Genomic DNA, 27562 nt, shown 5'->3' on the forward strand with positions numbered 1-27562 from the left:
GTCATTAGTGACGTCACTGATGACTTCACCAGTGATGATGACGATGACGATGCGAATGTCGGTGACGTCATCAGTGACGTCGCTGATTACGTCATCAGTGATGATGACGATGACGATGCGGATGCCGGTGACGACATCAGTGACGTCACTGATGACGTCATCAGTGATGATGACGATGACAATGCGGATGTCGGTGACGTCATCAGTGATGATGACGATGACGATGTGGATACCGGTGACGTCATCAGTGATGATGACGATGACGATGTGGATGGCGGTGACGTCATCAGTGATGATGACGATGACGATGTGGATGCCGGTGACGTCATCAGTGATGATGACGATGACGATGCGGATGCCGGTGACGTCATCAGTGATGATGACGATGACGATGTGGATGCCGGTGACGTCATCAGTGATGATGACGATGACGATGTGGATGCCGGTGACGTCATCAGTGATGATGACGATGACGATGCGGATGCCGGTGACGTCATCAGTGATGACGATGACGATGTGGATGCCGGTGACGTCATCAGTGATGATGACGATGACGATGTGGATGCCGGTGACGTCATCAGTGATGATGACGATGACGATGTGGATGCCGGTGACGTCATCAGTGACGATGACGTCATCGGGGGGTCACGTGACCTCGAGGAGGGGGCCACGTGACCTCAGGGGAGTCACGTGACTTCGGGGGGTCACGTGACCCCCCACGAGGTCACGTGACCTTAGTGGGGGGCTCGCGCGGTGCATTATAGGACATTTCCCATGATGCACCGCGCGGTTACGCCGACGCCGACGGCGACGGCGACGCCGACGGCGACGCCGCTCAAGCCGGAAACGGGCCCCTAAGAGCTGCGCTCTAAAAAAAAAAACACCCTGTATAGACGATTGCAAGCTGGGCGACTGGCCGCCGCCATGTCCCTGCTCGAGCAGGCACGCCCGTGCGATTACGAGCTTGCCAAAGCTACGTTCACCCGCGCGTTGCACGCGCTTGCACGCATGGGGCACCACTTGTGGCGCCATGCTTGCAATTGTATATATATATAAGAACCGAGCCTATGTAAGCAACTGCCCGCTAACATCTGCCGCTGGCGCAAGTGACGCTTTTTCTCAAGGGTGCAAGATAGGATGGAACTTATTCTTCCTCACAACCGAGCAGACAAAAACCAACGAAGAATGCGACCATTTTTACGCCGAATAAAGGCAGGTTCTCACATGCAGCGAAGCGCTGATGAAGCGCTCCTCACGTGCCGTCAGCTACTTATCGTCTGCCATGAGCAACAGCTTTGACGGTGCGATACAAAGCTGGTGAACCCTCCCGTCAGCACGCGCTTAGCGCGAGGTAAGCGCTAAGTCACCTCCGCTGCGGCCGCCAGGCCACTGTCAACCGTCGGATGGCCGCGCTCTGCCCCCCATCGCCTTCGCCGGCGTGCTTGCACATGGCGACACTCTCATGGCCGCTGGAAGGCACACCTCCCCATTCTAGTACATCCTACTACCCCACCGATAGACTAAAAAGAAAAAAACATTGGGGTGTGTGTATGTTTATACAGCCTAGAACTTAAGGCCCGTTCACACTCTTGCGACCGAGTACGACTGAAGGCCCGTTCACACTCTTGCGACTGCTTGCGACCTCTTAAACCTGGGTTCCTTAAAACTTCTTAAACCAGAGAACACACTGGCGCCATCTATTGGGAAGCAGTGTAAACTCGGCGGTCCGGCATATTTTTTTTTTATTTCTCGCGCAATATCCTTTCTTTTTCGGCTCGAAAAACTTTTGTCAATGTTATAAACGAGCCTTTCTATGGGTATTACGCACATTTGACCTCGGAAATCCCGCAAAACCTTCGCTTTTGTGAAATGCAGTTCTAGGGTCACCGCATAGATGGCGCCACAATGTCAGTGTGTTCCCTCAGTCTGGAAACATTTAAGAAGTTGTAAGAGATCGCGTCTCTCTCAGTCGTACTCGGTCGCAAGAGTGTGAATCTGTGATATTAATCGAGCTTCTGTCATTTATCTCTGCCGTCGGATGAGCTTTAATAAACATTTTCTGTTCGGATCTGTTTGACCCCGGCAGACAGGCGCAGTGATGGATGTCAGTGGAATGGGTCTTACGTGTCACCGAACTTTTTCAATGTATAATTCATTCTGTTGTGTCTTCCTGCTTACCACTATCTCTTCCTTTCTCTTTTTTTTTTCTTATTTTTTTTGTTTAGGTGTGCGTGACATTGTTTTTCGGGCAGTCTTCACTACTCGTGGAAGGCCGTCCAAGGCTTGAAATTACGATCGCGTGGCTGTATCCTTTGAAATGAGCGGGCTTGAATGCTCCCTCTCCCGTTCCTCTTAGTTCCCTTGGGGTGAGAGCTCCCCCTTCCGAGGTCGATTGAAAACGGCTGCTCAAGAACGTTCTGTGTCGCCGCTACACGGCGGGGCTGAACGCGCGGCGCGAGGAATCCGATAGTGTTCGTTCGACGGGCATCCGAAGGGCTGCATTATTCCGCGGCCACCGTGCCCGCGGCTGACAGTGTCGCCGGCGGCCAAACGGCGAAACTGTCCGAGAGCGAAAATAATGATCTCGTTGCCATGACACCCCGGTACACCGTGGTCTTTCTGCACGAACGACAACCTTGCTGGAGCTCTGCGCGTGTGGAGCATGAGGCGGCACGAGCCGTCTTTGCCGTGCCCATGGTTCAACGAGTCACCTGGCGGCGCCGCTTGAAACCATAGTGAGAGAGAGAGAGAGTGAAAAGCGAACTTTATCTGCACTGCGCGAGGAGCGCGCTGTCCTCACCTGAAGAGTATTATCCCACACTGTGGCCGCGATGGAGGAGCTCCAGTTTTAAGATGTTTTGCCTCATTCACCTTACAACCGGGACCTCGCGCCATCAGACTTCTGGGCTGTTTTCCGAAATAGAGGAGCATCTGAAGGGTACTCAGTTTTCGTCCGACAACGAGGTTACCGACGCAGTGCGCCGTTGGTGTCGTCAACAGCCGCCCTCAGTCTTCTACGACGGGGCGGGGCGGGGCGGGGCGGGCGGTGGCGGCGGCGGCGGCGGCGGCGGGCTTTTTCTTTCATAATTTGTGTTTACTGGAAAGGACTGATTTTCCTGCCCCCTCCCGCCGCCTCGGTGGCTCCGAGGCGAGAGCGCCGGCCTACGGATCCCCAGGTGGCGGGTTCGAATCCCGGCCGAGGTGCCCGCAATCTGACGGGGGCTCATTGCGGAGAAGGCGCCGTGTAACCGAGCTTTCGGTTGCTCGTCAAAAGATCCCCAGGTGGTCGAAATTAATCCTCAGTCCTCCGCTGGGACGTGCCAGATGCTCGTCGTAGGTTTGGCACGTAAAACACCCAAATTTGACTGCCCCCTCCCCCCTCCCTGTTCTTGCGCCACAGCTTCCATCATCTAAGCACAAGAGAATACAAGTCAACAATCTTACAGCATTTCCATTTTTTTTTTTCTCTCCTTAGTAAAACATTCACCACAAAAAACATAAAATAGTGATTGTCAGGAAATCTTTTCGTTAGGGCTGATGTGCTTGCACTGAGGGGGCATTGAGAATAGATGAGTTATTACGAATAAAGGGGTGCCTTTAGAAAAACAAGAAAGAGTGTACATCCCCCCCCCCCCAAAAAAAAAAGAAAGAGAAAAGGGTGTGTAGGGAAATCACTGGAGCAATTATTAAAAAATAAAAATTAGATGGTGTAAGTACTTGTCACTAGGTAGCGCAAGCTGCCGCCTAATACAACGGGTTGGGCAGCTAATCTTATCTACTTGAGAGTTCATAAGGTGCGCAAATTGAACTTAAATCGTGCCTAGTTTAGCTATGGTGCCTGTATCGCGTCTTCGACTGGTGTGTTTAGCGTCCTATCCCGCCCATACATCAAAAGTGAACCCCAAGTGGCAACAAATGACGTCACAAAAGCCGGAGCACTGATCAGTACTGATCAGTGAGCCGGAGTGTCATGTTGCCTGTCGTGATCCTGGCGGTTGGCCGTAGAAATGCTGGCGAAATGCTGGCGAGTTGTGGCAATTTGGTTGTGGAACTCAAGCGGAAGGCGGTACCCCCCGTCACTCACTTCAATCCGCCGATGGATGGATGGATGGATGATGGATGAATACGGCTGAGCCCTTTGGATCGGGCGGTAGCTTACGCCACCTAGCCATTTTGTTTTACCATTTAAGCTTAGAATATTTAAATGTGAAATCTATATTCACTCCGCAGTGCAAAGAAAGTGAGGCTATGAAACCCCCTTGCCATCAGTGGATAAGAAAATACCTAGTTTTCTCTCGATTTCTGCCACCATTCACTTAATCTTTGCTTGGTAATCTCTACAGTCTTGAAATCCACTCTCCCTTCGCTGTCTCTAAAACCCAATGACTTTATTAAATCTATGTTGTCTTCGGTAGGCATAGGGTGAAGCCCTTTACAGTAGAGTATCAAGTGCTCAGCCGTCTCGTCCTCCTCTCCACAAGCAGTGCACACTGTATCAATTTCCTGGTACTTCACTCTGTATGTTCTGGTTCGCAGAACACCCGTTCTTGCCTCAAACAGCAATGAGCTTCCCCTAGAATTGTCATAAATGCTTTCTTTGGCAATAACTCTTTTGTTTAATCTATAGCTTTCCAGAGCCGTCTTTGTCTGCATTCCCTCTAGCCACCAATCTCTTTCTGTGGCCTTAACTTTCTTCTTAACTGAGACTTGCTCTTCCGTATCTTCGCTATAGCCCAAAAACTTTCCTCTTAATTTCCTAGTGCGCTGTCTCCACTTTGTGTCTACACTCCTCATGTATAAATAGCTGAAAACCTTTCGTGCCCATTGCTCCCCGTCCATTTGCCTCAACCTATCCTCAAATTCTACCTTGCTCACCGCTTCCCTGCTCTCAAATGATGCCCATCCCATGTCTCCTTGTACTCCCTGGTTTGGCGTTTTGCAATGTGCCCCCAAAGCCAGTCTACCTACTCCGCGCTGTTTTATTTCTAGTCTCGCATGCACTTCGGATTTCATGCATAGCACTGCGTTTCCAAAAGTCAAGCCAGGCACCATGACTCCTTTCCAAATCTCTCTCACCACCTCATACCTGTTGTAATTCCAAAGTGCTCTATTTTTCATTACAGCTGCATTTCTGTTGCCCTTACCTATTATATACTTTTCATGGTCTCTGAGATATTCTGCACCATCACATATCCATACTCCTAGATACTTGTATTTACTAGCTCTCTCAACTGTAATATTCTGTATCTTCAGCCTCTCAACTTCATCCTCGTTAAAAATCATGACTGCCGATTTTTCGCTACTGAATTCTAAACCTAATTCCTCTCCTTCCCTACCACAGATGCTCATTAATTCCTGCAACTCTGTCCTGTTGTTAGCCATTAGTACAATATCATCCGCATACATCAATCCCGGTAAGGATTGCTGAATATTTTGGCCTAGCTTACTGTAAGAAAGGTTGAACCCAAGCCCACTCTTCTCTAGTCTATCCTCCAATCCTCTCAGATACAACATAAACAGCAAAGGCGATAACGGGCACCCCTGCCTAAGGCCTCGTCTTATCTCTATTTTCCCTGTCGCCTTTCCTTCCCATGTTATAATCACCTTGTTATCTTTGTAAATGTTCCTTAATAGTGCTGTTAGTCCTTCATCTAGGTTTAAGTTCTCCATTATGTCCCACAGGTTTCTTTGGTTCACATTGTCATAGGCACCCTTGATATCCAGAAATGCCAGCCAGAGCTGTCTGTTTTCTTTTTGCGCTATTTCTATACACTGTGTTAGAGAAAATAAATTGTCCTCCAACCTTCTTTGTTTTCGAAACCCGTTCTGTAATTCGCCCAGTATGCCCTCGCAATCTACCCATTCCTCCAGTCTGTTCTTTATAATCTGCATTACCAACCTGTAAATAACCGGTGTCACGGTTATAGGACGATAATTCCTAATATCAGACTTATCTCCCTTTCCCTTATATATCATACTCATCCTACTAAGCCTCCATTCATCTGGAATATTTCCTTTTGTTATCATGGTACTCACTACCTCCCTTAGTTTTGCCTTAGATTTAGGACCCAAATTCTTCACCAGCTTGATAGGGATACCATCTGTGCCTGTCGACGTGCCACTAGGGACTCTTCGTTCCGCCTTTTCCCATTCTCTTTGTCCAAAATCCGCGATGTCACAAACTGGACTGCTACTTCCTTCGGTTCTCCTATCTTCCACATGTAACCGTTCCCGAAATTTCTCCTCCATCACTGCTCCTATATATTGTATCGCGTCATCTCCCTCTAATTGATCTCCCTGATGCGAGAGTATGAACCTCTGTCTAGCTTGCGTTGTTTCACCGCCAAGTGCCGTTCGAAGCGCCATCTAGATTTTCGTTTCATAACTGTGCGTTCCAGGGAGCTAGAGTGCCTTCATACACACGCGCGCTTTTGCTTGAGTGGTGACATCTCAGCCATTTTTCCGCCCAATGTTTTTTTTATGCATTTTGAAGTGCGCGCAATCCGGTGTCACTCAGCTCGAGCGCGTAGCTTTGGGTAATGCATAGACGCCATATTACCGCCCAAGTCACGCACCGACTACACGAGAGCGTCACGCGCTGGCACATTCAGGGCAACAATGGATGTCTTCACCCTGAGACAGACAGACATGTAGGCACCCTACAGGGAGCAGAGATAAAGCGCCATCTAGACGCCGTGCTCCGAAACGTACGTAGCGATCCGAGCGATCCCGACCCGATATCACCGTGCTCATGGAGAATAGAAGGGTAGGAGAGGGCATGACGTCGGCCGCGTAGCCTCCGCAAGCCATGCTCCCTTGACGCCTCGCCTCTTTCTCATTTTCCTCCTTACTCTCCTCCCATGCCAACGTGACCACATCACGTGACCGTAGCTAGCCTTCGTCTTGCTGTGGGGTACTAGAATACACCACAGTCTAGCCTTCGATCTGATAAAACCTACCGGACGGAGCGCGCGCCAGCCTGGAAGGTGTCCTTCTACAAGCAACCATCCATCTCACACGTGACATGTCACGCGCACCAATCACCAGACAGATCTGCGGTCACGCTGGGCACAAAATCGTTTAAACGTTTTATGACTAGGCTTCACCAATATTGCAACGTGCCCTCTCCTAGTACTTCTAACCTCCTTGACCGTGCTCGATTCCCGTAGAATACGCTGCAGTTACGAAAGCAGCCGTCCGGCGGCGCGTCAAGCGACGCTTGGCTAAAGCCAACGTTACTAAAACACTCAGTTGGGAAACTCCCATAGAGACAGCTTTGAAAAAGTGGCCCCAATCCGTCTCCGAGCACCGAGCTAATGACGAACGCAACGCCACCATTTCTCCCGCAGCGGCCACTCGAGGAACTGCACGTGACTTCTCTTTTGGCTTTAAAACAGATGCACCGGTTGAGGTGACAGGGGTGCCAGCCCCGTCTCCCCGGCGGACGCGCCGCGGCTTACTACCAAAATTAAAATGCACCTAGGGCGGGACGCGCTACCTGAAAGGCCCGCTAAGGCATGGTTGTATAAAAACAATATTAATTGTGCCGCAAAACCCTGCAAACTAAAGATTTCAAAAGCATAACGCGCCCCTCTTTTTGTACTAAACTCCAATAAATTTCATACAAAAAGAGTCTTTTTTCGTTTGTTTTTACGCAAAAACAGGCTTTCAAAAAGCTCAAGGTGACCACAGTACAGACAAGTGATAGAGAGTGGCGCTGTTGTCGCATTTAGCTCGGTCTCGGTGGACGCCAGTGGCCCAGGTTTCGACGGCGAGTTTCCCAACTGAGTGCTTTAGTAACGTTGGCTAAAGCCCCTCTATGTGTTGACGTGTCTTGCAAGTAGCGCCAAATGCGCGAGCGCACGAGGCCCATGTCTCGAGCGGCCCTTGGAAGCAAGTGGCGGTGCAGCACTGAAATGAGCGGCCCTTGGAAGCGAATGGCGGCGGAGCACGCGCTCGCGGCACGTGTCTCGCGCGTTTCCACAACAATGGTTGGCGGTACTTGTAAAAAAAGCCTTTATCAAGGGGCTTTACGCTTGGCCAGTCTTGGTGAGTGAGGGGGGTACTGTTCGTGCATGAAGCGTCTATGAGCTAATCTAATAACGTTGGCACGAGCGAACGCGGGTGTCGTTGTCGTCACGGCATCCCATGCGTCCCAACTTCCGGCTGCTCTAACTTCCGTGAAGTGTCACAGTGGAAAGCGACCTGCAGCAGAACAGGCGTATGCTACTTAAACCACAATTGTTGGGACGCCGCCAGGGTCGCGACCAGCGACAACATGGCACTTTTATGACGTCATCAGGCGGAAATCGAGGGACCACTTTTTCAGCCGCGGTAAGCACACCAGTCTGAGACGCGTTCCAGGCACTATAGTTTAGCTAAACTGTTTTATTTTGCTTTTACCAAGCAATAGTTTCTTTTTTAAGTACTCTGTGATGCCATTTATGTTTATTTATGTTTGCATTGTAATACGTCACTAAACTATGTGTTTGTTTACGATGTTTACCTTCGTTTTTTGAAGTGATAAAACAGGTCCGGCAGTGCTTGGCGTTCCCGCAAGGCGGCCCTCTGTAGCCACGGCGAAATTGACGAAATTCAACAAAATCGACGGCGGATGACTCGAATGAATGGCAAGAAACGGTAAAAGGAAGTCACCCACGGCAAGCGAGGCAGTGCCAGCAGTGCACCGTAAGCCGGCTGCGGCGGTTTACAGTCGAATCTCGTTTCAAAGCCGCAGCAGATAAAAAAATCAATTTTGGGGAGCCCGTAGCTAAAACTCTTGACGTCGGTCCTCGAGTCCCTGCAAGAATGCACTGGATCGTCGGCGTCTTGTTCCTGCTTTATGCGTTTGTGGACGTCAACTATTTAATTTGGTACATAATTTTGATCACTGCTTACGCACTGAAATGGAGGAAGACTGCGCGCTGCTCCCTTCTCGAACCGGACTGTTACACTGGTAAGGGCTTTCAAAGTATCTGAATCTGGCAGCTGAAGTTGAGGTTTGTAAAATCGCCGGTTTAACCTGGCAGGTTAAACCGACGATGGGAAGTGCGGTTCGTCATTTACGGGTGCGTATTTTCGGCACCGATTTGATGTCTAGGGGGCGCGCCCAGTGACGTCACGGACGTCCAGATTCTACAGGGTGAAACCAGAGCCGTATATGGGGAGAGTTTGGTCAGTCTATGATCTCGCCGCCGTAACGCTCTCCTCCCGAGTGAGCCAATCAGCACGCGGCGTAGAGCGAGAGGCATGAGCGCATGCGCGTGAACTCCCGGCTGCTCCCACCTGAGTGGGGACGGCCGCCATCTTCGATCATTCTCCCGGCGGAATGCGTGGGATCGGCATCTAAATCTCGATTATTGCCTTTTATATCGCTGGCGCTAATAAATGAAGATTTTTCGGCGTATGGCCACAAACTTTTATTCAGGCGAAAAAGAAGTCGGCCCGTCGCAGACGACGCGTAGCCTCAACAGTGCTCTTCTCCAACCAGTCTCCGACAGCGTTGCTAAAAAATGGCGGTCGTCTCCTCTCTGCTCCCTTCTTTCTCTCTCGCTCCTTCGATGCTCTCCTCCCTTTCATTTACTTTTCTCCTCTCCGGTGCCTTCGTTGCCACGCCCACTGGCCAAGCTCTCCCAATATACGGCTCTGGGTGAAACAAGGAGACGGCAGGCTCTTTAAATCAACCGGAAAATTCGGTTTCTTAACCTATCGCGCTACGATTTTGTGCAGCGTTGCCCACAAATGGTGCATTCTTTTTTTGTAAAATTTGCAAAGAGTGAACTTGCCTGAGGAAAAAGTAAAGAAAGAAAAAGGCTTAGCTCCTATGGAAACGCAGCAACGCCACCGGTCTTCAAACAACACGGCGTCGTTTCGCACGGGAGACGAGATGGCGCAACGAACGCCGCCAATGAACGAGCATACGGCGCTGAGAGCCAGCGTCTTTAGCAGACAATCTTTTCGACTCAAAAGCGGCGCGCATTCCGCAGGCGGCGACAGTCGCAGAAACAAAAACAGGCGTGGTAACAACAAGGAACTGCAGTTCCTTGTCTGCAAAAGGGCCGGCTCTCGGCGTCGTCTGCTCGTTCATTGACGACAATTGGCGTCGCGACCGCTTGCGCCATCTCTTGTCTCCCGTGCGAAACGGCGCCGTGTTGTTTGCAGACCGGTGGCTTCGCTGCGTTTCCATAGGAGCTAAGCCTTTTTCTTTCTTCACTTTTTACTCGGGTAAGTTTGCTCTTTGCAAATTTTACAAAAAAAAAATGCACCATCTGTGGGCAATGCTGCACAAAGTCGTAGCGCGATAGGTTAAGAAACCGAATTTTCCGGTCGATTTAAAGAGCCTGGCATCTCCTTGTTTCACCCTGTATTTGGTATTCTTTGATGTAAACAGGGGGATCGGTGGCCGAGTGGTCTAGTGCACACCAGCTCGGAGCACGTGGAGCGAAAGCTCGCGCTGCAGAACCCAGGGATCCTGGGTTCGAGCCCCACCCCTGCCCGTTTCGATCTGGATGAGCATCGTACCGGCGTGCGGTCGTGTATCGCTACTGCGTGATGCACGTTAAAGACCCCAGGCTAGCGGTTGTACTGCACTGGCTAAATTTCTCATCTACAGCTGGGAGACTCGTCGCCCCTGTGAGGCAGACCAAGTTCTAGGCTGTATAAACATACCACACAACCCAATTTTTTTTTTTGATGTAAACACGTTTTATTGTGGATGCCGCCAACTGCATTTTGAAACGTCGGTCGGTCGGCGAGTGTGTGCGCGTCATCGGGTGCTCGGCGGTGTACTCGCCGGTGTGTGTCGACGTGCGCCTGTGCTCGTCGCGTATCCAGAAACAGTGAAAAAACTGAGTGTGCAGGCGAGCTAGTGGATGTTGATCATGATGTAGAAAACCTGAGACTGTGGTAAGAGCAGGGAAACTGTGTAGAAGAAGAAAGACAGGGGAAAAGAATGTCTCAAACTCGGCTCAGAGATGTTCTTTTCCCCTGTCTTTCTTCTTCAACACCGTTTCCCTGCTTTTACCACAGTCTCGGGTTTTCTACATCATGACCGGAAGCAGTGTTTTCTAATTTCGTTCGCCCAGTGCCGTCGGTCACTCCTCTTGCAAAAGAAGATTCGTAGTGACTACAGTACCGTCCGACAAAACTTTTGCAGAGCGTTCAAGTGCCGTCCAACAGTACTCCACTGACAATACTCCACGTTAAGTGCCGTCCGAAAGTCTCGTATAAAATTAATTGTCAAGACGTGATATCCGAAGCTGTAGCGTGGCTTAGCGGTTAAAATGTCTGCCTCATACGCAAGCGGTCGTGAGTTCGATCCGCAGTGGAGGCTTTTTTTTCGAACATTTTGTCTTGTTGGGGCATTTGGTGATATTTACAACATTTGTTTTTTACGACTAACTCTGAAAAAAAAAAAAACAGAATGCTGTTGACGACAGTGCTAAAAGTGCGAGCTAGTTGCTTTGGATCGCGCGGCACGAGCGCTCCTGCAGCGGGTGCAGTCATGCCAGTCAAGGCTACTCGCTCGCCGCTTGCACAGCCTTCGCAGCTATTCTATGCAAGGGTGATAGTCCGTCGTATTGCACACAAGTACAGCTCAAGAAAAATGCGTACAAAATTACTGAGGCTGGGCTCTGTCGCCTCCGGTGCACGTAACCTTCATTTGCAACAGGAGTGACAGACGGCACCGTGCGAAGTTTGAAAATGGAGAACGCTTATTTTAATGTTCCTGAGAACGCGACGAGTACAGGCGGCAACGTTGACAACACGCACCAGCGCAGACACCGCCGAGCCGCCGTGCACCCGGCCACACACACGCCGAGCGACCGACATTTCAAAATGCAGCCAGCGGCATCCAAAAAAAACATGTTGACATCAAATGAACTAAATAAAAGCTGTTATTTTGACGTCCATGACGTCATTGACCACGCCCCCTGGACACCAAATCGGTGCCGAAAATATGCAGCCGTCATTGACGCTGGTGATGATGCTATCTAGCCACCATAATGATACTGTACTTTCGTCGGCATAGTGCACAACAACCCAAATATACAACCGCTTTGTTTTTCTTTTTTTTTTACTGTTTGCGGTTAAAATATTACTGTGTGTCATCCTAACGTGTAAAATAGCAAAGGTAACAAGCGTGAGGTCCTTGCATGGTGACAATAATGTTTAACCCCTTAAGTGCCTTGGATGAGCTGAGCTCGTCGGCCACTTTCTGGCTAAAAATGCCATGGACGAGCTCAGCTCGTCCAGTGGTTTTTTCGGTGGCCTTCAATTCCACGGACGAACAAGGCTCGTCCGTGTAGTTTCGCAGCACTCGTATTAGTTGGCAAATATTTTTTTCGCCTCCGCTGATTTTTTTGTAATAAACTTTTCAAATTATATGTGTAATACTAGAGGAATAAAAATTCAAAATAAAAAAAACATGGCACTTTTAGGGTACTTTTGGGGGGAAAAAATGTGGCACTTAAGGGGGTTAAAGATAAAATGCTGTATTATTTACCTATGTTATTTATTTTCTGAGCTCTAGCGATCACTTATTTGATCCGGTGTTTCGGCGATTGTTTAGTTTTTCTTGCAGCGCTCGGTCAAAACCATCAAAACTGCATTTGTTCCCGTGTTTTCGTTTGCGTGAATAAAGGAACTAAAGTCCCAGCCGTACCACCTAAGTTTCTAGCATGCGGCCGGCGGAACAAATGGATAAGGTGGCGGGTACATGTTTGCCTTTAATTTATTCAAGATAGCAGAATAGTGTTCTGACTCATCTGTTTTTGTGGCACTTGAAAGTGCTTGAAAGCGGCAGCTGCCATTTTCCGACCAAACGGCATGAATTTAAATTGATATGATCCACTTGATCATGAAAAGGCGGCCTTGTCTTTTGATGCTTCCTCCATGGGTATTTGCCAATAGCCTCTCGTCAAATGAAGTTTCAAAAAGAGCGTTTTGCATCCCACATTCGCAAACATTACGTCTGGTCTTGGTATGGGTTCAGCATCGGACACCAACTCCTGGTTTAGACGCTTGAAATATATGCAGAACTGGTTCGAACCATCCGGTTTTCTCATCATTACCATAGGCGCGTTATACGGTGATGTCAACCTTTCGATAACCCCTACCTTCAACATCTCGGTGACCTTTTCCTCCTCCAGCTAATGTACTTTTAATGGTACTGGATACTGTGTCATGTGCACCAGCGTTTTGGTGTTTACCTTGAGGTCGCGCTTCATCAAGTTTGTCTTTCTGGGTAGATCTGAGAAGATCTCCTCGTAGTCACCGATCAAGTCGAACACTTGTTTTTTCTCTGTGTCTAAATCGGTATGGACTACCACGTCTTGTTTTTCTTGCTGTTTTGTCAGGGACAGCATTGGAACTTCGTCCTCGCCTCTTTCGGTGATGACGTCCCCATCGTCGTCTACTTTTATGGCCAACCCACAGCTTAAGGCGACTTGTTCATTCTCTTCCCTCTCTTCATACTTCTTAAGCATGCTCACGTGGAATACTTTCCTCCAAATTCAAGCTCATAATCTACTTTGTTTTTCTGGCAGTAACCTCGAAAAAACCCTCCCACTGCAATAAGCATCTTGTTATTGTCGCTTGGAAGGAGTATTAGCGCCCTATCTCCAGCCTTCATTTCACGTTTGACTCACCTAGGGTTGTAATTTCCCTCACACTTTTTTTTCGCTACCTCCAGACACCGATGGGCCAGATCACATGTTTCTCCGAGCTTCTCCCTCAACTTCAAAATGTATCCATGCGAAGTCTTCGTTTCTTTCTTCATTGCTTTATTGGACCAGACTTCTCTTAGGATGGCTAACGGTCCCTGTACTTATCTCCTATACAAGAGTTTGAATGGAGAGAATTTTAACCTGGACTGTGGTACTTCTCGGTACGCAAAAAGCAGAGCGGGTAAGTACCGGTCTCAGTCTTGTAAGTCTCTCCTGGCACATTCGTCTAAGCATTCGTTTTAATATGCCATTGAACCTTTCCACAAGGCCATTGCTCATAGGATGAGCAACGGTCGTTAGGAGGTGTCTCATCGACAACAGACGGCCCACCTCCTTCATGAGGTCTGACATAAAGTTTGATCCTCAATCGGTGAGGATCTCTTTTGGTACGCCATATCGCACAAATATGTGCATCAACGCTTCGCTACTTCTGGGGTGCTTTGCAAACCCGTGCTTTGCAAACCTAGCGCGTCTGGGTAGCGAGTGGCTACGTCCACCAAGGTCAAAATGTATCTTTTTCCTGAATCGGACTTTGGTGTAATGGGGCCAATGATGTATATGGCAATCCTTTGGAAGGGCATTTCTTGGTTGGCATGGTCCCCAAGGGTGCCTTACCCACTCTTCCTTTAGGCGCGGTGCGCTGGCAAATGTTGCAAGATTGCACATATTTTCGTATCTCACTCTGCATTTCTGGCGAGAAAACTTTTGCGACCAGTCCTATCGTGTTGTTTATCCCCTCGTGATTTTACGTTATGCTATCGTGGGCCATGGCTACCACTGTTCGTCTGAACTTCGCAGGAAGCACCAGCTGATCGGTTGTTCTTCCGGAGCTGTAGATGCCACTCCTATACAACAACTTGTTTCTTATAAAGAACTTCCGCTTGGTTCTTCCTCTATGCTTAGGAAAGACCTTACTATGTTTTGAAACATTTCTCGTGGCTCTTGTCGTTTTCTTGCTTCTTGAATATCTCTTCAGCTGTCGCTTCCAGTGGCGAAACCTGCGGGACCCTCAGTCCGACTCGCAGTTTTATGGATTGATCTTTGTTCTTTCCTGTCTCCGTCGCGTTCACGATGAGCATGGGCTCGTTCTCGCATGGTCCCGAACTTGTTGTGCCCTTTGGCAATGATTCAGAAGAGCTGTTGCGAGCTGGTTCTGCGCTTTCTTCTTGGCTCGTTTCCTTGTTTTGTTTTATCGACGTCTGCATGTCCAATGTTCCAGCTGGACTCGCCTCCTCCATTTCGTTCCACTTCGGGTCCGGATCATTAACGCCTCACACCATCGGCACGTTACCGAGCGCAAGATCATACAGCGTGTTGCTAACACACATCGCCCTCACCCTTCCGGTAAAGTATGGCGCCCTACCCATGATCTCCGCCTTGGGCACATACCTCACTGTCCTATCCAACAGATAGACTGGATTTGACTTCCTGGTGAAGCCCTCAGGGTGAACCATCTTCTTTCAAAGGACGACCGTATTACAACCGGTGTCCCTCAAAACCATTATTTTGCGGTCACCTAGACGTCCTTCCACTACTGGCATGTTTTTCACAAGAAACTTCGGAGCTCGTCCTACGGCCGCGTTGACCACCGGGATCTTGGCACCGTTCTGAAGCATGACATAGGCCTCATCAAGCTCAACAGCGCTGACGTCGCTTTGCTCCATTAATATGCAGGACGCTTAAGGTCGATCGTTTTGTCTCATCCCACAATTCTCGGCTCGATGTCTGGGTCTTCCACAGGTACAGCCCGTCAGCTTCTTGAAAGTAGGCGGTCAGTTATTGCAATTTTTTGTCTTGTGGCCAACCTTAGGACAAAGAAAGCATTGGTTGGTTTTTCTGCTTGCACCACTCATCGCTTTGTCTCTCTCCAGCACTTGACTTTTTGGTGCAGTCCTCCATCTTAGGCCTGCTCGCTCCTGTTTGTACCTGGGCCTCTAGATAGAGATCCGCTTTGGACGCTACATCATCTGATATCTTGCAGCCTCGTTTTCGTAGAAATACCGACAAACGGCTAGAGCAACTGAGTGAAAACTCCTCCACTAATCGCAGGACCTCAAATGTTCGATCCACTCCAGCAATCTCGATCCATCTGTCACAATACCCTGCAAGCCGGGCGGCAAACTGCCTCCTCGTTCCTCCTTTTTCATGTTTAGCTTCGCAAAACCTTTCCCTGTAGCCTTCTTTGGTGTACCTGAATCTTTTCATAAGCACGAGTTTGACTTCCGCGTAATCTAGCGCGTCTGCTGGGGAGAGGCGGCCAACTGCCGTCTGTGCTTCCCCGGGCAAGCAAAGACTCAACGTCGCGGCCCACTTTCGCTGGGGCCAGTCGAGGCCCGTTGCGGTTCGTTCGAAACGCTGTAAATATGCATTTAAACTGTCTCTGTCTTCATTAAATTGGGGGATCAACTTGTGAGGTCTAAATTGGTGTCCCTGTATCGGTGTCGCACCTTCCCCATTGCCTAAGATCCTTTTGCGACCAGACGCCACTTCTTCCTGTACCGTTAGCCTAAGTTGTAGAACTTCTGATTCTTTCTCCGACAGTGCTTCTTCCAACTCCCGTTCCTGTCTTGCCTTTGCTTTTTCTTCTTGTGCACTAGCTTTTTCATCCTCAACCAATTTCTTTAATCCTTTCCCTACGTTACCTAACTCTTCCCCGGCCACGATCAACCTTTCGTTTTCCTTACTGTTACGTCCGGTCTCACAGATACCTAAATGTCCCGGTCGAAGTGATAAAAAAAAAATTTGATGAAAAAAAAAAAAAAAAGGAATCCTGGCAGGCTCATCAATTTGTCACGTTCAACCGAGACGGACCCCAAAATCAGAGAAACAGGAAGAACAGGTTACAGAATTCCACCATATGCACATATATTGGCATAAATAAACCAAGCGAAAGACATAAGCAAATATACAGTACAGTATAGTCTTCTAGAACCAAGTCTCCGCCTCGGGCACTGACGACCTTGAAGTGTCCCTGCTCGTGAAAGAGGTAAGCCACACGGCTTACCTCTTTCATCTTCTCATCTTTTTCTTCTCCGGCTCACGATTGTGACACCTATACATAGCTTGCCCCTAACGTCATTTGCGGCCATGCCGGTATTTTATGTGCCACCAGTGTTCGGTTCTCAGTGTTAGTTTCACTGCACAGCTCGAGGGAACCAATAAGTAGAAAGAACCGTCAGCACCCAGTGATAGTGATGCCTGCAAGCTATGTATATACGGTATTCACTGGGTGCCATACTTGAGCACGTTATTCATAGTGCATTTTGGGGGGGGGGGGGGGGGGGGGGGGCTGTGGGCTGTGGGCTGTGCTGGGGTATGGTTGACCTGGCAGAAGTCCCGCATTCTCACATCAAGCTCCTACCTAATGTCTGCCAAGAAAGGCGATCTTGAAGGTGCGGAATGCACATTGCAAAAGCACTGCGTAAGCTTTGACATATACAACATAGTAAACGCGTTAGCATTCTCTGCCAAATCATATTCAGGAGTCGGGACTAAGTAACTCCATGAACCAGCTATACTGCTGCAAACTGGTGCTGCTTCTAAGAGGCCAATGACGTGGCGGCATTCCAACAGAGCTTCACAGACCGCCTTCAGGTGCAATCTTGAAATCTATTTTTTTGTTTTAATCTTAGATTTCTTTACTTTTCTGGCGGCAGCCCAGACACATTAGACTAGTGTCTCTGGGCTGTCGCCACAACATAGACCACATCTAAGCGAAGAAATAAGAGCGAACAATTTTGTTTCCGTACCCCTTTAAATCAGCCTCGAAGTGTAGTCGACAACATTCAAACGAAACCCACACTTACAAATTATTACTTCAGTCACATAAGCAAAGAGGTTCGTTGATATTCTCCCACAATAGCGAACTCCCTCGATTGTTCACAACAGGCTCTGCTGCGCTAAACGAACACTCGAATGACATTGAAGTGGCGGGGACATGTGCAACCTTCTCCACTTGTTTGGAGTAATGAATCTCGCCCCTGCAGATAACTTTAGGTCAAAATTTCACCTAAAGTTTGCCTTCCTGCTTGTGTACTCGCCCACGTCTGCGTAAAAAAATCGTTGAATTTTTTTTTTTTTGTTAGTCAAAATATAATTGATTCACTGGATAAAAAAAATTAACTGCAATAAAAGCTGTCGCAGAATAATCGGTAGGTTAATAGATCAAGTGTGCAGCCCTAGAAGAAACCTAGAAAGCCTCGGAACGGCAATTTCACAAAAGTTGCATCGTCGACGTTCATTCTTTCGTTCAACAGGGATCTCGTTTCCAAGCGACATGGACCACCTGTGGCACATGAACAACGCCAAGTACCCCCGTGCATTTGAGTACGCAAGGGCGGTGTTTGGTCTCAAGAGCGAGCTGTTGATCACGGCGAGGCAGCTCGGCACAACGATGGTGATGACCTCCCAGATGATACGATACCGGAAACCGCTAACCGTCTTCCAATGGTACCGGATCACCACAAAGGTATGCGATTGGCTCCCGCGCAACATGTTAAGACTATGATGCCAGGAACTCGTGTTCGACTGGTGCGCTCAGCGGATCCCGCACCGCCCGAGCATCACGAGCGGTCTTGAAGTGGCATCAAATATGTCGCAGGAGCCAGCCCATCACGTTGTCGGATGTTGGTAAAAGTTACGGCAAAAAAAAGATGAGAGAATACCGATCTCGTCCTCCGGGCATCCGAACTCGTTGCTGTAGGAGCTTTTGTGGACAGACGAGCCGAGGGCGAGCTACAGCAAAGCGGGCATCTGGCGCCTCGGCCTCCAGTCTCATGTCGGGCGAAAATTGAGGGACCGCATTTGAGGATGCGGTAAAATGCACCGGTTTGAGGCATACTCTAGGCAGCAAGGCTGCGACGTTTCAGTTTCAAGTGGGAAGCTGCGACTTTATTTTTAGAATTGTGAAACGAGCTTTACGGGCGTTTCGTATTGGCGCCAAAAGTAATGCGCGACAACGTGAGGTACGTTGCAGTGTCGCTGGAGTCGTAGTTGTGAAGTTCGCAACCGGCCTTTTGCAAACACGAGAGACCGAGGGATTGGGAGAGAGCACATACTTTAATGGGTATGTGTGAGATTGAAAAAAAGACAAGGTTGACCGTAATGGCCCGTTCAGACTTGCAGACCCGTGGGTGAATTGGCACAAAACTTGACGCCGGGCTGCGAAGCTGGCTTGCTGCTGGCAGAACACTCAGCCGTGAGAGCAACTGGACCGAAACCAATTTTCTCCACGCGGAAAAAGTTCTCATGCCGCTGTGGCCAATCGGAACACAAGGAGCCTACAGCGTCGGCCGACATCGAGTCCTAGCCGAGTCACCCAAGTTGTCAGAGTCCCCGAGTTGCGTAAAAGGCGCGGCCTCGCTCGTACCATTGTCTCGGCAGAAATACCCATTACGACCTCCTTCGACGAGAGGCATCCAAACAATGAAGGCGATGCCCACAAAGATCTGTGGAACAAAATTGATGTGAACAGTACGCACGCATCTGTTGTCTCCGGTTGTTCATTGTTTTATTATTGCATCCTGGTATCGCCGAGAGAGAGTGTTGTGCATTTTCTCGGCACTGTGGGCCATTATATTGCGTAGCAGTAAAGCTTTGACTGCAAGATGAAAGCTGTGAGAGCGGTTTTTCGAAGACTGCACGAGACTGTCTTCTCTGGTGTCTTCTAGAGATCGGAGCCACACGAATGCGGCAAGTGGCAACAAATGTGACCGGCGTTGCCAAGGGAGCTCAAGGGAGTTCTTCTCGGGTGTGAATCAGGCTTAAAGAACACATGCAAAGGAAAAAAACATTTTTTTTAAACGGCTTAGATGGAAAAAGGACGCCATAAAACGATTTTACAACGAAGAAAAAAAATTTTTAGAGCTATATTTACGGCGTAAAACGAATTTGTCGTTGGCGCCCGCGGGCACCGCGGAAAAGTGGTCTGTATTTATCACGTGACTGGTCTTTATTTATCACGTGGTGCTTGCGCTCTTTCGGAAGCTTCCTATGGCCTCTAAAAGTAACTTATTCATCTTTGTTTGAAGTATAACAAAAAACCAAGACGAATAAGTAACTTTTAGAGCCCAAAGGAAACTCCTGAAAAAGCGCAAGCAGACGTGATAGACCTGTGCGCCAGTCAGACGACGGCGGCGGCGCCCCGAAGCAGACAAACTTGTGCGGCGGCGGCGACGGCGGCGTGGAGAAACGCGTTGAAGCGGCGTTCGCACATCGCTCAGCGTGCGGCGGCGACGCAGCGCGGCGGCGCGCGGGCCTACCACGTGACCAGCGGCGGCTCCCGCGAGCGCCAACTACAAATTCGTATAGCGCCGTAAATATAGCTCTAAAAATTTTGTTTCTTCGTTGTAAAATCGTTTTATGACATCCTTTTTCCATCTAAGCTGTCTAAAAAAATTTTTTTTTTCCTTTGCATGTGTCCTTTAAGGAGGAAGGAAAATTGGAGAGTCAGATGCAGACACTGAGAGCGTACATGACGGAAGCAAAACAATGTGTCTATCTAGAGATTTTTTTTTTTTTTTGTAATCAATTCAGTGAGCACAAAGTCAACTCTTCTGTGAACGTCTTTTCTTGTGAAGGCACCTCTAGATGTGCAGTATTAGGGTTTTACGGGAAATTAAAAGATACGCTACTCTAATTAAAAAGTTTTGTAAAAGCAAAATGAATGCTTTGATAAATTCATTCTGGGAAGGTATCTGCATATGTGCAATTTCAGGTTTTTAATTAGGCAAAGCCAAAAATAAACGGCTCTAACCAGTGAACTTATGCATGCACAAACTGCAGGTGTTGGAACGTACCTGGGTCTTTCAGCAATTAGTTATGCTGCATCCTATAAACATGTCACCCATTATTTCGTGAGCACTTTGTTCCAACTCCAATCCTCTTTGCTTTTCCATGTCGAACTAGAGAACCCTGTAAACGTTTTTACGGCACATCCACACTCGCCGCTCAAACAGTTGGGACGAAGGTTCAGAAAACGCTATAATGGAGGAATAAATAAAGCACATTTTCTTATGACCAAAACATGTTTCCCTTATTTTTTCATAGAAATTTATTTCCGCCGTCTCAAACGTGGGACTCCAGTTCGCGTCAAAGTTTTACATTGGAGCAATGCCGGTTCTTGAGAGGCTTGAGAATGTAACTAGGTTCACGTGTTTTCAATAAATACCGACAAACCCTGGACGGTTTCATCAAAATCGAGGCAAAGAAACCTCGAAACGGAGCTGTCCTTGTGTAAAAGCCCAAGATTCAAGGGAAGAAATTTGCTGTTTACCGTTCCGAAGAAAGTAGCAAGGCTGCTACTTTCTTGGGAACCGCATTCCTCGTTTTGTTTCCTTCTCTTACAGGTATCGGAGCGTTGGCAAAGTATTTGGGTCATGCCCTGTTCCCTGGAGGTCGGGGAGTCCCATGCCCGTGTCCCATTTGTTTGAACCAAAGCCCCCACTGAACAACAATTTTTGTTTTTTTGTTCATCGCCGAAAAATGTTGAATCTGTGGAAAAGAATAAGCCCCGAAAACACACCTCCGAATTTGAAAAAACATAAACCCCAGAAACACGAAACCCTAATGGTAATCAATTGAACAAACTTTTTTTTTTCTTTCCACCAGGTCGTCTTCATCGAGGGCAGGGACATCTACGTAGAGCAGCAGCTAGCAACTACGAGCGACAACTTTGTCCACGGAACATGCATGGTGAAGCTCACCATGACCAAGGGAACGGTCGAAGACGTCCTCAAGGCCATGAACTTGGACCCTTCGGTCTGCCCGAAGGAGGTGCCCGTCGAAGTCCGTCACTTCATTGCCTACAACGAGGCCAACAGCTCCCGGCTAAACCCTGCTAAGGCTAAAGAAAGCTGAGCTTGCTTTTGCGAGCCGGTTTTACTGGCACAGCCTTACTTAGACCTTTCTGAGATGCACGTCTATTTTCACGTGCGGCAGCAGAGGCGCGAACAGTCGTTTGATGGGCGTTTCTTTTTCGTCGGCATAGTGGTATAGGTATAACGGTATAGCTTCTCCCATAAAGCTCTCTTGGTCGCCATGATTTGCAGTTTCCTCCTCTCGTATGTTACCCTCTGCTGAAATGGAAGAGGGGGAGGGCTTTGAGGAGGTGCTTGTTGTCCTATTTACTTGCAGACTTGCAACGGATTATAGTGGATCACTGTTCAGTACACCTAAGGACAGAGGGATATGAAAACCGGTTTTCAAGGATGGGGATGTATTTACTTTATCGGATTTCTCTAGGAGGTGTGGGGGAGGGGGGGAGGAAGGAAGAGAAGGGGGGGGTTGCTTAGTGCCGTCATTTTATTCAGTTTTATTTTGATGTTACGACTTAATCTTCAGCTATGTGTTAAGTGTAGACGAGACCTTAAATAGTATGTGAAGTAAACATAAGGGGCTCTATTAATTTGAGAACTGTGGCATTCAAGGGACATACCTAAGTGGTGCCAAAGATGGGAAAAATAGCGAGAACATTTAAAATAAATGTTAACGCAATTTGTTAAGATTTTACCGAAAACTAAGATGAAACAGGGATCCGTGGTGATTTTATCATTTGCTACCTGCAGAAGGTGCTATAGCATTTTGTCGGTCACCCGTTAATATTTCAAAACAGAAGTCCAGTTGAGTGGAGCATGTTAACTGGGTCACCACTGCCATTATGGGACAAACGATCTCAACTCTTGGTTGTTTTGACTAGGATGTTACATGCTGAAGGATGAAAGTTGTTCTTCCTTTTAACAAAAAGGTCGGATGGGTGGATGTTAACCCTTTAAGGTGGCCCCGCAATCATATTTAAGTGTGTACCTTTTCTGCGTTTTCCGCGTCTCTTGGGGTTTGGGCAAGCCAGCGGGCACGGAGAGAGTAATTAAATATCAGTGCGTCATATTTTAACGGGACGACGCGGAAACTTCCTCTACCGACAGGGGCAACCCGCGGTGCCGAAAGCGCGCGATATGTGACGTCCTTGGTCCTGGGCTTACTACTGGTCAAAGCTGCTAAAAGCTTCTTTTTAGTCGAAATACAAAATATAAGTGGCGCGAACCGTTTCAATAATTTGTACAAGCAGTTTTTGTTCAGTATTTTAGATCAGAAAAGAAACAAATGCAGTTCATAAAGTACGGAAACAAGAAATGACCCGTCGACGTACCCGCCACCAAGCGACAGAAAAGGCAGAGCATACTAGAAAGGAGTAGTGGGATCAAACGCCGACACGGAAAGGTCCCGGATGTACGCGGCGGCGCTGCGGTCGTACTGACTGGAGGATCCGACCGGCTCCGAGCATTCCGAAGGCCTTCGGCGAGCAGCTTTGTCTGGCGGTTTGGCCGTTTTGCGGTATGGCAGCGCGAAGTGACTCCCATTCTGACCTCCCCGCAGGGGGCACCTGTGAAAGCAGGTGTTTGGAGAGTGGCGTCTCCACGGACCCCGAGCCCCGCAGGGGGCGCCTGCACCTTAGGTGCTAGGTGCTTGGTGAGTAGCGTCACCACGGACCCCAGCCACATTGGCAACATCACAGACCTTGAGTAAAAAGTGGCTAAGACCCACCCACGTCTGGCTGTGCGTGGCGAACCCGTGTCCGGGGAAAAGGGCATCCTGGTGGTTGAGCTGAACCCGGGGTAGGTTTGGACCCTTCGGGGCCCCCCGGGTGAGGCAACACACCACTTTGGCCCCCGCTTCTCGTAGACGGGTGTCCTGGCTTGGCCCGACCAGGATGATGCAGTCAGTCGCCATTTCTTCTACTATCCCCTCTCTTCTTTCCCTTTCCTCTTCTCTCGCCTTTTTTCCATTTCAACCTCTTTGGCGGCAAGGGCTAACCTTGGGTGGCTATAGACCCCTGTCTAGCACCACACTGGGTTATAGTGCCTGGGCAGCGCTGATAGTGTAATGTCGTCAGCCAAGCCACTCTTGCTATGGCGCATTACCTATCCCCGTGTTGGGCTCCGTGGTGGGTGGCGCACCCGGGGCACCGAAGATCCTCCCATTATTATGGGTTCCAAGCGAAACTTTCTTGATCGGCCTCTGAAAAGAGGCCGCACCGAAGCTCTACTCCTTGAAAAAACACCATCTACGCCTGAAAAATTTTCAAAATTCCTGGTTATGCATTCGGAGACTGAAAAACCTCTTACCAAACTGTCCCCATTCCTCGTCGCGAAGGTGATAGAGGGAGTGGTTGGAAAAGACTTTCATGCCAAGAAAATGTCATCTGGCGACCTCCTCATCCAGATTAACACCAAACGACAAAGTGACGCCCTCTTAGCGCTAAACTCCATCTCAGACTATAGGGTCACTGTCACAGCACACCGCACCCTTAACACCGTTCAAGGCGTCATCTCTGAGGATGACCTCCTTGATACGCCGGAGAAAGAAGTCGTTGAGGGGCTGGCCACGCAGGGTGTGACGGCTGCACGGCGGATCACCCTGCGTCGGGACGGTGTAGAATTGAAAACAAAACACATTGTTTTAACTTTTGAATCAACCTCTCTCCCCGAAGTTGTTAGAGCCGGCTACCTCCAGTGCCGCGTCCGCCCATATGTGCCAAATCCGCTGCGCTGCTTTAAGTGCCAGCGGTTCGGGCATGGGTCGCGGAACTGCCGGGGGACCAACAAGTGTGCCAAGTGCTCTAGTAAAGAGCACGTTGCTGAAGCATGTGAGAGTGAACCTCTGTGTTCAAACTGTGAAGGCCACCACCCTGCCTATTCCAGATCCTGCCCTGTCTGGAAACAAGAAAAAGAAATTCTTGCACTAAAAATTAAAGAAAATATAAGCTACATTGATGCAAAGAAGCGCTTTGCATTTATCTCTAAAGGGTCTTATGCCCAGGCCGTGCACAGGGGTCCGGCACGGTCAATGGTGTCGACGGGAACGCAGACGTCTTCGGACGACCTGCGTCTCCCGTTAGGTCCCCTTTCCTCGGGAGCAGTGCCAGTTGCACTGCCTCCAAACCGCAAGGTGGATGCTCCCTCATCAGCGTCCACCTCGGGAGCGGTGCCTATGGCACCGCCTCCAAACCGCAAGGTGGATGCTGCTGCGTCAGCATCCACCTCAGGGCAGGGTATGACCTCCCCTGCCCCACCTGCTGCTTCGGTCCCTCGGGGCCGGGGCCTCCAATCCCGGAACTCTGGTCCTCAGAGGAAGCCTGGGGAGCCCCCCAAGCAGTCGACCTCTGCAGGTCAACCTGAGGCCATTGCCTCCCCAACAGAGGAGCCAATGGATGAGAGCGGACCCAGATCTGACGAGGACGCCCTCCTCTCGGGATCTGAGTCTTCCTCTTCCGCTCCCAGTGGTCCCACTGGGAAACGGAAGGAAGCTACGAAGAAGAAAAATGCCCCGCGTATTAAGATAGATTTTAAGACCTGAAGATCCCTTTTGATCGGTATATTCTCATTTTTTTCTCTTTCGAGTTTTTTTTAAACTTTTTAATACTTGCTCTACTGTTTTTTAAATAATGAGTTTTATGCAGTGGAACTGCAGAGGTCTTTTTAGTAATTTAGATGATGTGAAGCTCTTGTTGCAGAGGCATGAACCCTCTGCATTTTGCCTGCAAGAGACTTACCTCAAACCACCCAACAACAACTTTCTTAGATCATATCAAGTCTACAGGAAGGACCGTGTGACTACTTCTAGCGCTGCCGGTGGGGTTGCTATTGTCGTAGACAATGGCACTCCTGCCTATGAGGTTCCCCTAAACACGCCTCTGGAGGCCGTTGCGGTGAGGTTGCTACAGCAGCGCCTTATTACAATTTGCTCCATTTACATCCCCCCTTCATTTGCCCTGGAACTCGCCCAACTTGAAACTTTAATCGATCAGCTCCCTGAACCTTTTATTTTAATGGGCGACTTTAATGCACACAACCCCCTCTGGGGCAGTGTCCGAACTGACACTCGAGGTGCCGTTGTGGCGCGGTTTTTATCTCTCAGAGAAGTATGTGTATTAAATACAGGCGAGCCAACATATTTCAGTTCTGCTAATCACTCCTTTTCTTGCATTGACCTCACAATTTGTTCCGCTGCACTTTTTACAGATTTTATTTGGAATATATTGGATAACCCTTATGGAAGTGACCATTTTCCGGTATATCTTACTCCCTTAGAAGTCCTGCCCAGGCTGCCTTGTCGTTCCCCCTGTTGGAAGATCTCTTTAGCAGATTGGAACCTTTTTCAGTCAAATATCCCTTCTTCCCTGGATCTTTCGCAAGCGGCCTCCGTGGACGAAAAAAATGCTCTCATAACATCAGCAATTGTTGAGGCAGCCCATCTGTCCATCCCACAGACATCCGGCAAGCTGCCGAGACGTCCTAAACCGTGGTGGGATAATGAGTGTAAAGAATCTCGAAACCGCCAAAACTGTTCTTGGGCAAAATTTAGGAGGTATCCCACTTCCATAAACCTCCTGGCATTTAAGCAATTACGTGCAAAAGCCCGCTATATTAGGAAACGGGCGAAAAGGAGATCCTTTTGCTCATATGCATCTTCCATTAATAGTTTCACACCAGCGAAGATTGTCTGGGACAGAGTAGGTAGAATGGATGGTGACTACCATCCTTTCTCAATCCCCTTGCTGTTAGACGAGAAGGGAGAAGCATTTTCATCATTATATGAACAAGCCAATGCACTGGGTAGACACTTTGCACAAGTCTCTAGTTCTGAAAACTACACTGCAGAGTTTCTGCAGTTTAAGTCCAAGCGCGAGAGAATTCCAATTCGTAGGTCAGAAGATTGCACTGAAAAATATAATTGTCCTTTCTCCCTCGTCGAGCTTCGTCGAGCCCTTGCTGCTGCAAAGCCTACATCCCCTAGGCTTGATGCAATTCACCCTAGCATGCTTTCTCATCTACCTGAAACATTTCTAGTCATTCTCCTCCAGTTTTTTAACATCATCTGGGCGAAAGGAAAGTTTCCTAGCACCTGGAAACAGGCTATTGTCATCCCCATCTTAAAACAAGGAAAGGACAGAAGTAAAGCCACGAGCTACAGGCCAATTGCCCTTACTAGCTGTTTGGGGAAAACTTTTGAGCGGCTGGTTAACAACAGGCTAATCTACATACTAGAAGAAAAGAACCTATACTAAGCAATTTCCAGTGTGGTTTTCGCACTTCCAGGTCTACTGTTGACCACCTTGTACGTCTTGAGACGGCGGTCCGCGAGGCTTTCATAAATAGGCAATTTTGTCTGTCTGTATTTTTCGACCTTGAAAAAGCTTACGACACCGCCTGGCGATATGGCATACTCCAGGACCTTATGTCGATGAACATAAAAGGGAGAATGTTCAACTGCATTGCTGACTTTTTGCAGGATCGTAGCTTTCAGGTACGCCTGGGAGCTGCAATCTCCGACCCTTTCCCCCAGGAGAATGGCGTGCCGCAGGGCTGTGTCTTAAGCGTCACTTTGTTTATTATAAAGATAAATTCTCTATCTCAAGTAATTCCGCCCACAATCACTCATTCTCTTTACGTCGACGATGTCCAGATCTGTTTTTCTTCATGTAACTTAGCCATCTGTGAGCGACAAGTTCAACTTACGGTAAACAGGATGAGTAAGTGGGCTGACCAGAATGGCTTCCGGTTTTCTGCCGAGAAGACTGTGGCTGTTTGCTTTTCTCGAAAACGAGGAATGTCTCCGGAGCCATCATTGTATATTAAAGGTACACCCATTCCGGTTAAATCGGAGCATAAGTTTTTAGGCCTAATATTCGATAGTAAATTAAATTTTGGCTCACATATAAAGGAACTAAGATTAAAATGTCAGCGAAAGTCGAATCTTCTTAAGGTCCTTGCACACCGTTCATGGGGTTCTGACCGTGTCTGCCTTTTGCGAATCTACAGGGCCTGTGTTCGCTCAGT

The 27562-nt window shown here is 48.7% G+C and overlaps 1 protein-coding gene across 2 annotated transcripts; it reads left to right on the plus strand.

The window, feature by feature from the left end:
- The first annotated feature begins 8497 nt into the window (after positions 1 to 8497).
- LOC8053858 (protein THEM6-like) lies at positions 8498 to 22706 on the plus strand. Of its 2 annotated transcripts, none has more exons than XM_029984253.4 (3): positions 8498 to 8956; positions 17984 to 18195; positions 21336 to 22706. In XM_029984253.4, the coding sequence occupies exons 1-3, from the start codon at positions 8809 to 8811 to the stop codon at positions 21582 to 21584; spliced, it is 609 nt and encodes a 202-aa protein (XP_029840113.2). In that variant the 5' UTR covers positions 8498 to 8808; the 3' UTR covers positions 21585 to 22706. The 2 variants fall into 2 exon arrangements, with proteins under 2 accessions (XP_029840113.2, XP_040077652.1); XM_040221718.2 differs by having other exon boundaries at positions 8565 to 8688; positions 21336 to 21973.
- Positions 22707 to 27562: the final 4856 nt, after the last annotated feature.

The sequence above is a fragment of the Ixodes scapularis genome, unplaced genomic scaffold (genome assembly GCF_016920785.2).
Source record: "Ixodes scapularis isolate PalLabHiFi unplaced genomic scaffold, ASM1692078v2 PGA_scaffold13__105_contigs__length_92229423, whole genome shotgun sequence".
NCBI lineage: Eukaryota > Metazoa > Arthropoda > Arachnida > Ixodida > Ixodidae > Ixodes > Ixodes scapularis.

Excerpts from the sequence above, each read along its gene's own strand:
- LOC8053858 (XM_029984253.4), top strand. The coding sequence starts at position 8,809 with ATGCACTGGATCGTCGGCGTCTTGTTCCTGCTTTATGCGTTTGTGGAC. Across the intron at positions 8,957-17,983 it reads CGAACCGGACTGTTACACTG|GGATCTCGTTTCCAAGCGAC; the intron begins GTAAGGGCTTTC and ends TTCGTTCAACAG. Across the intron at positions 18,196-21,335 it reads GGTACCGGATCACCACAAAG|GTCGTCTTCATCGAGGGCAG; the intron begins GTATGCGATTGG and ends TCTTTCCACCAG.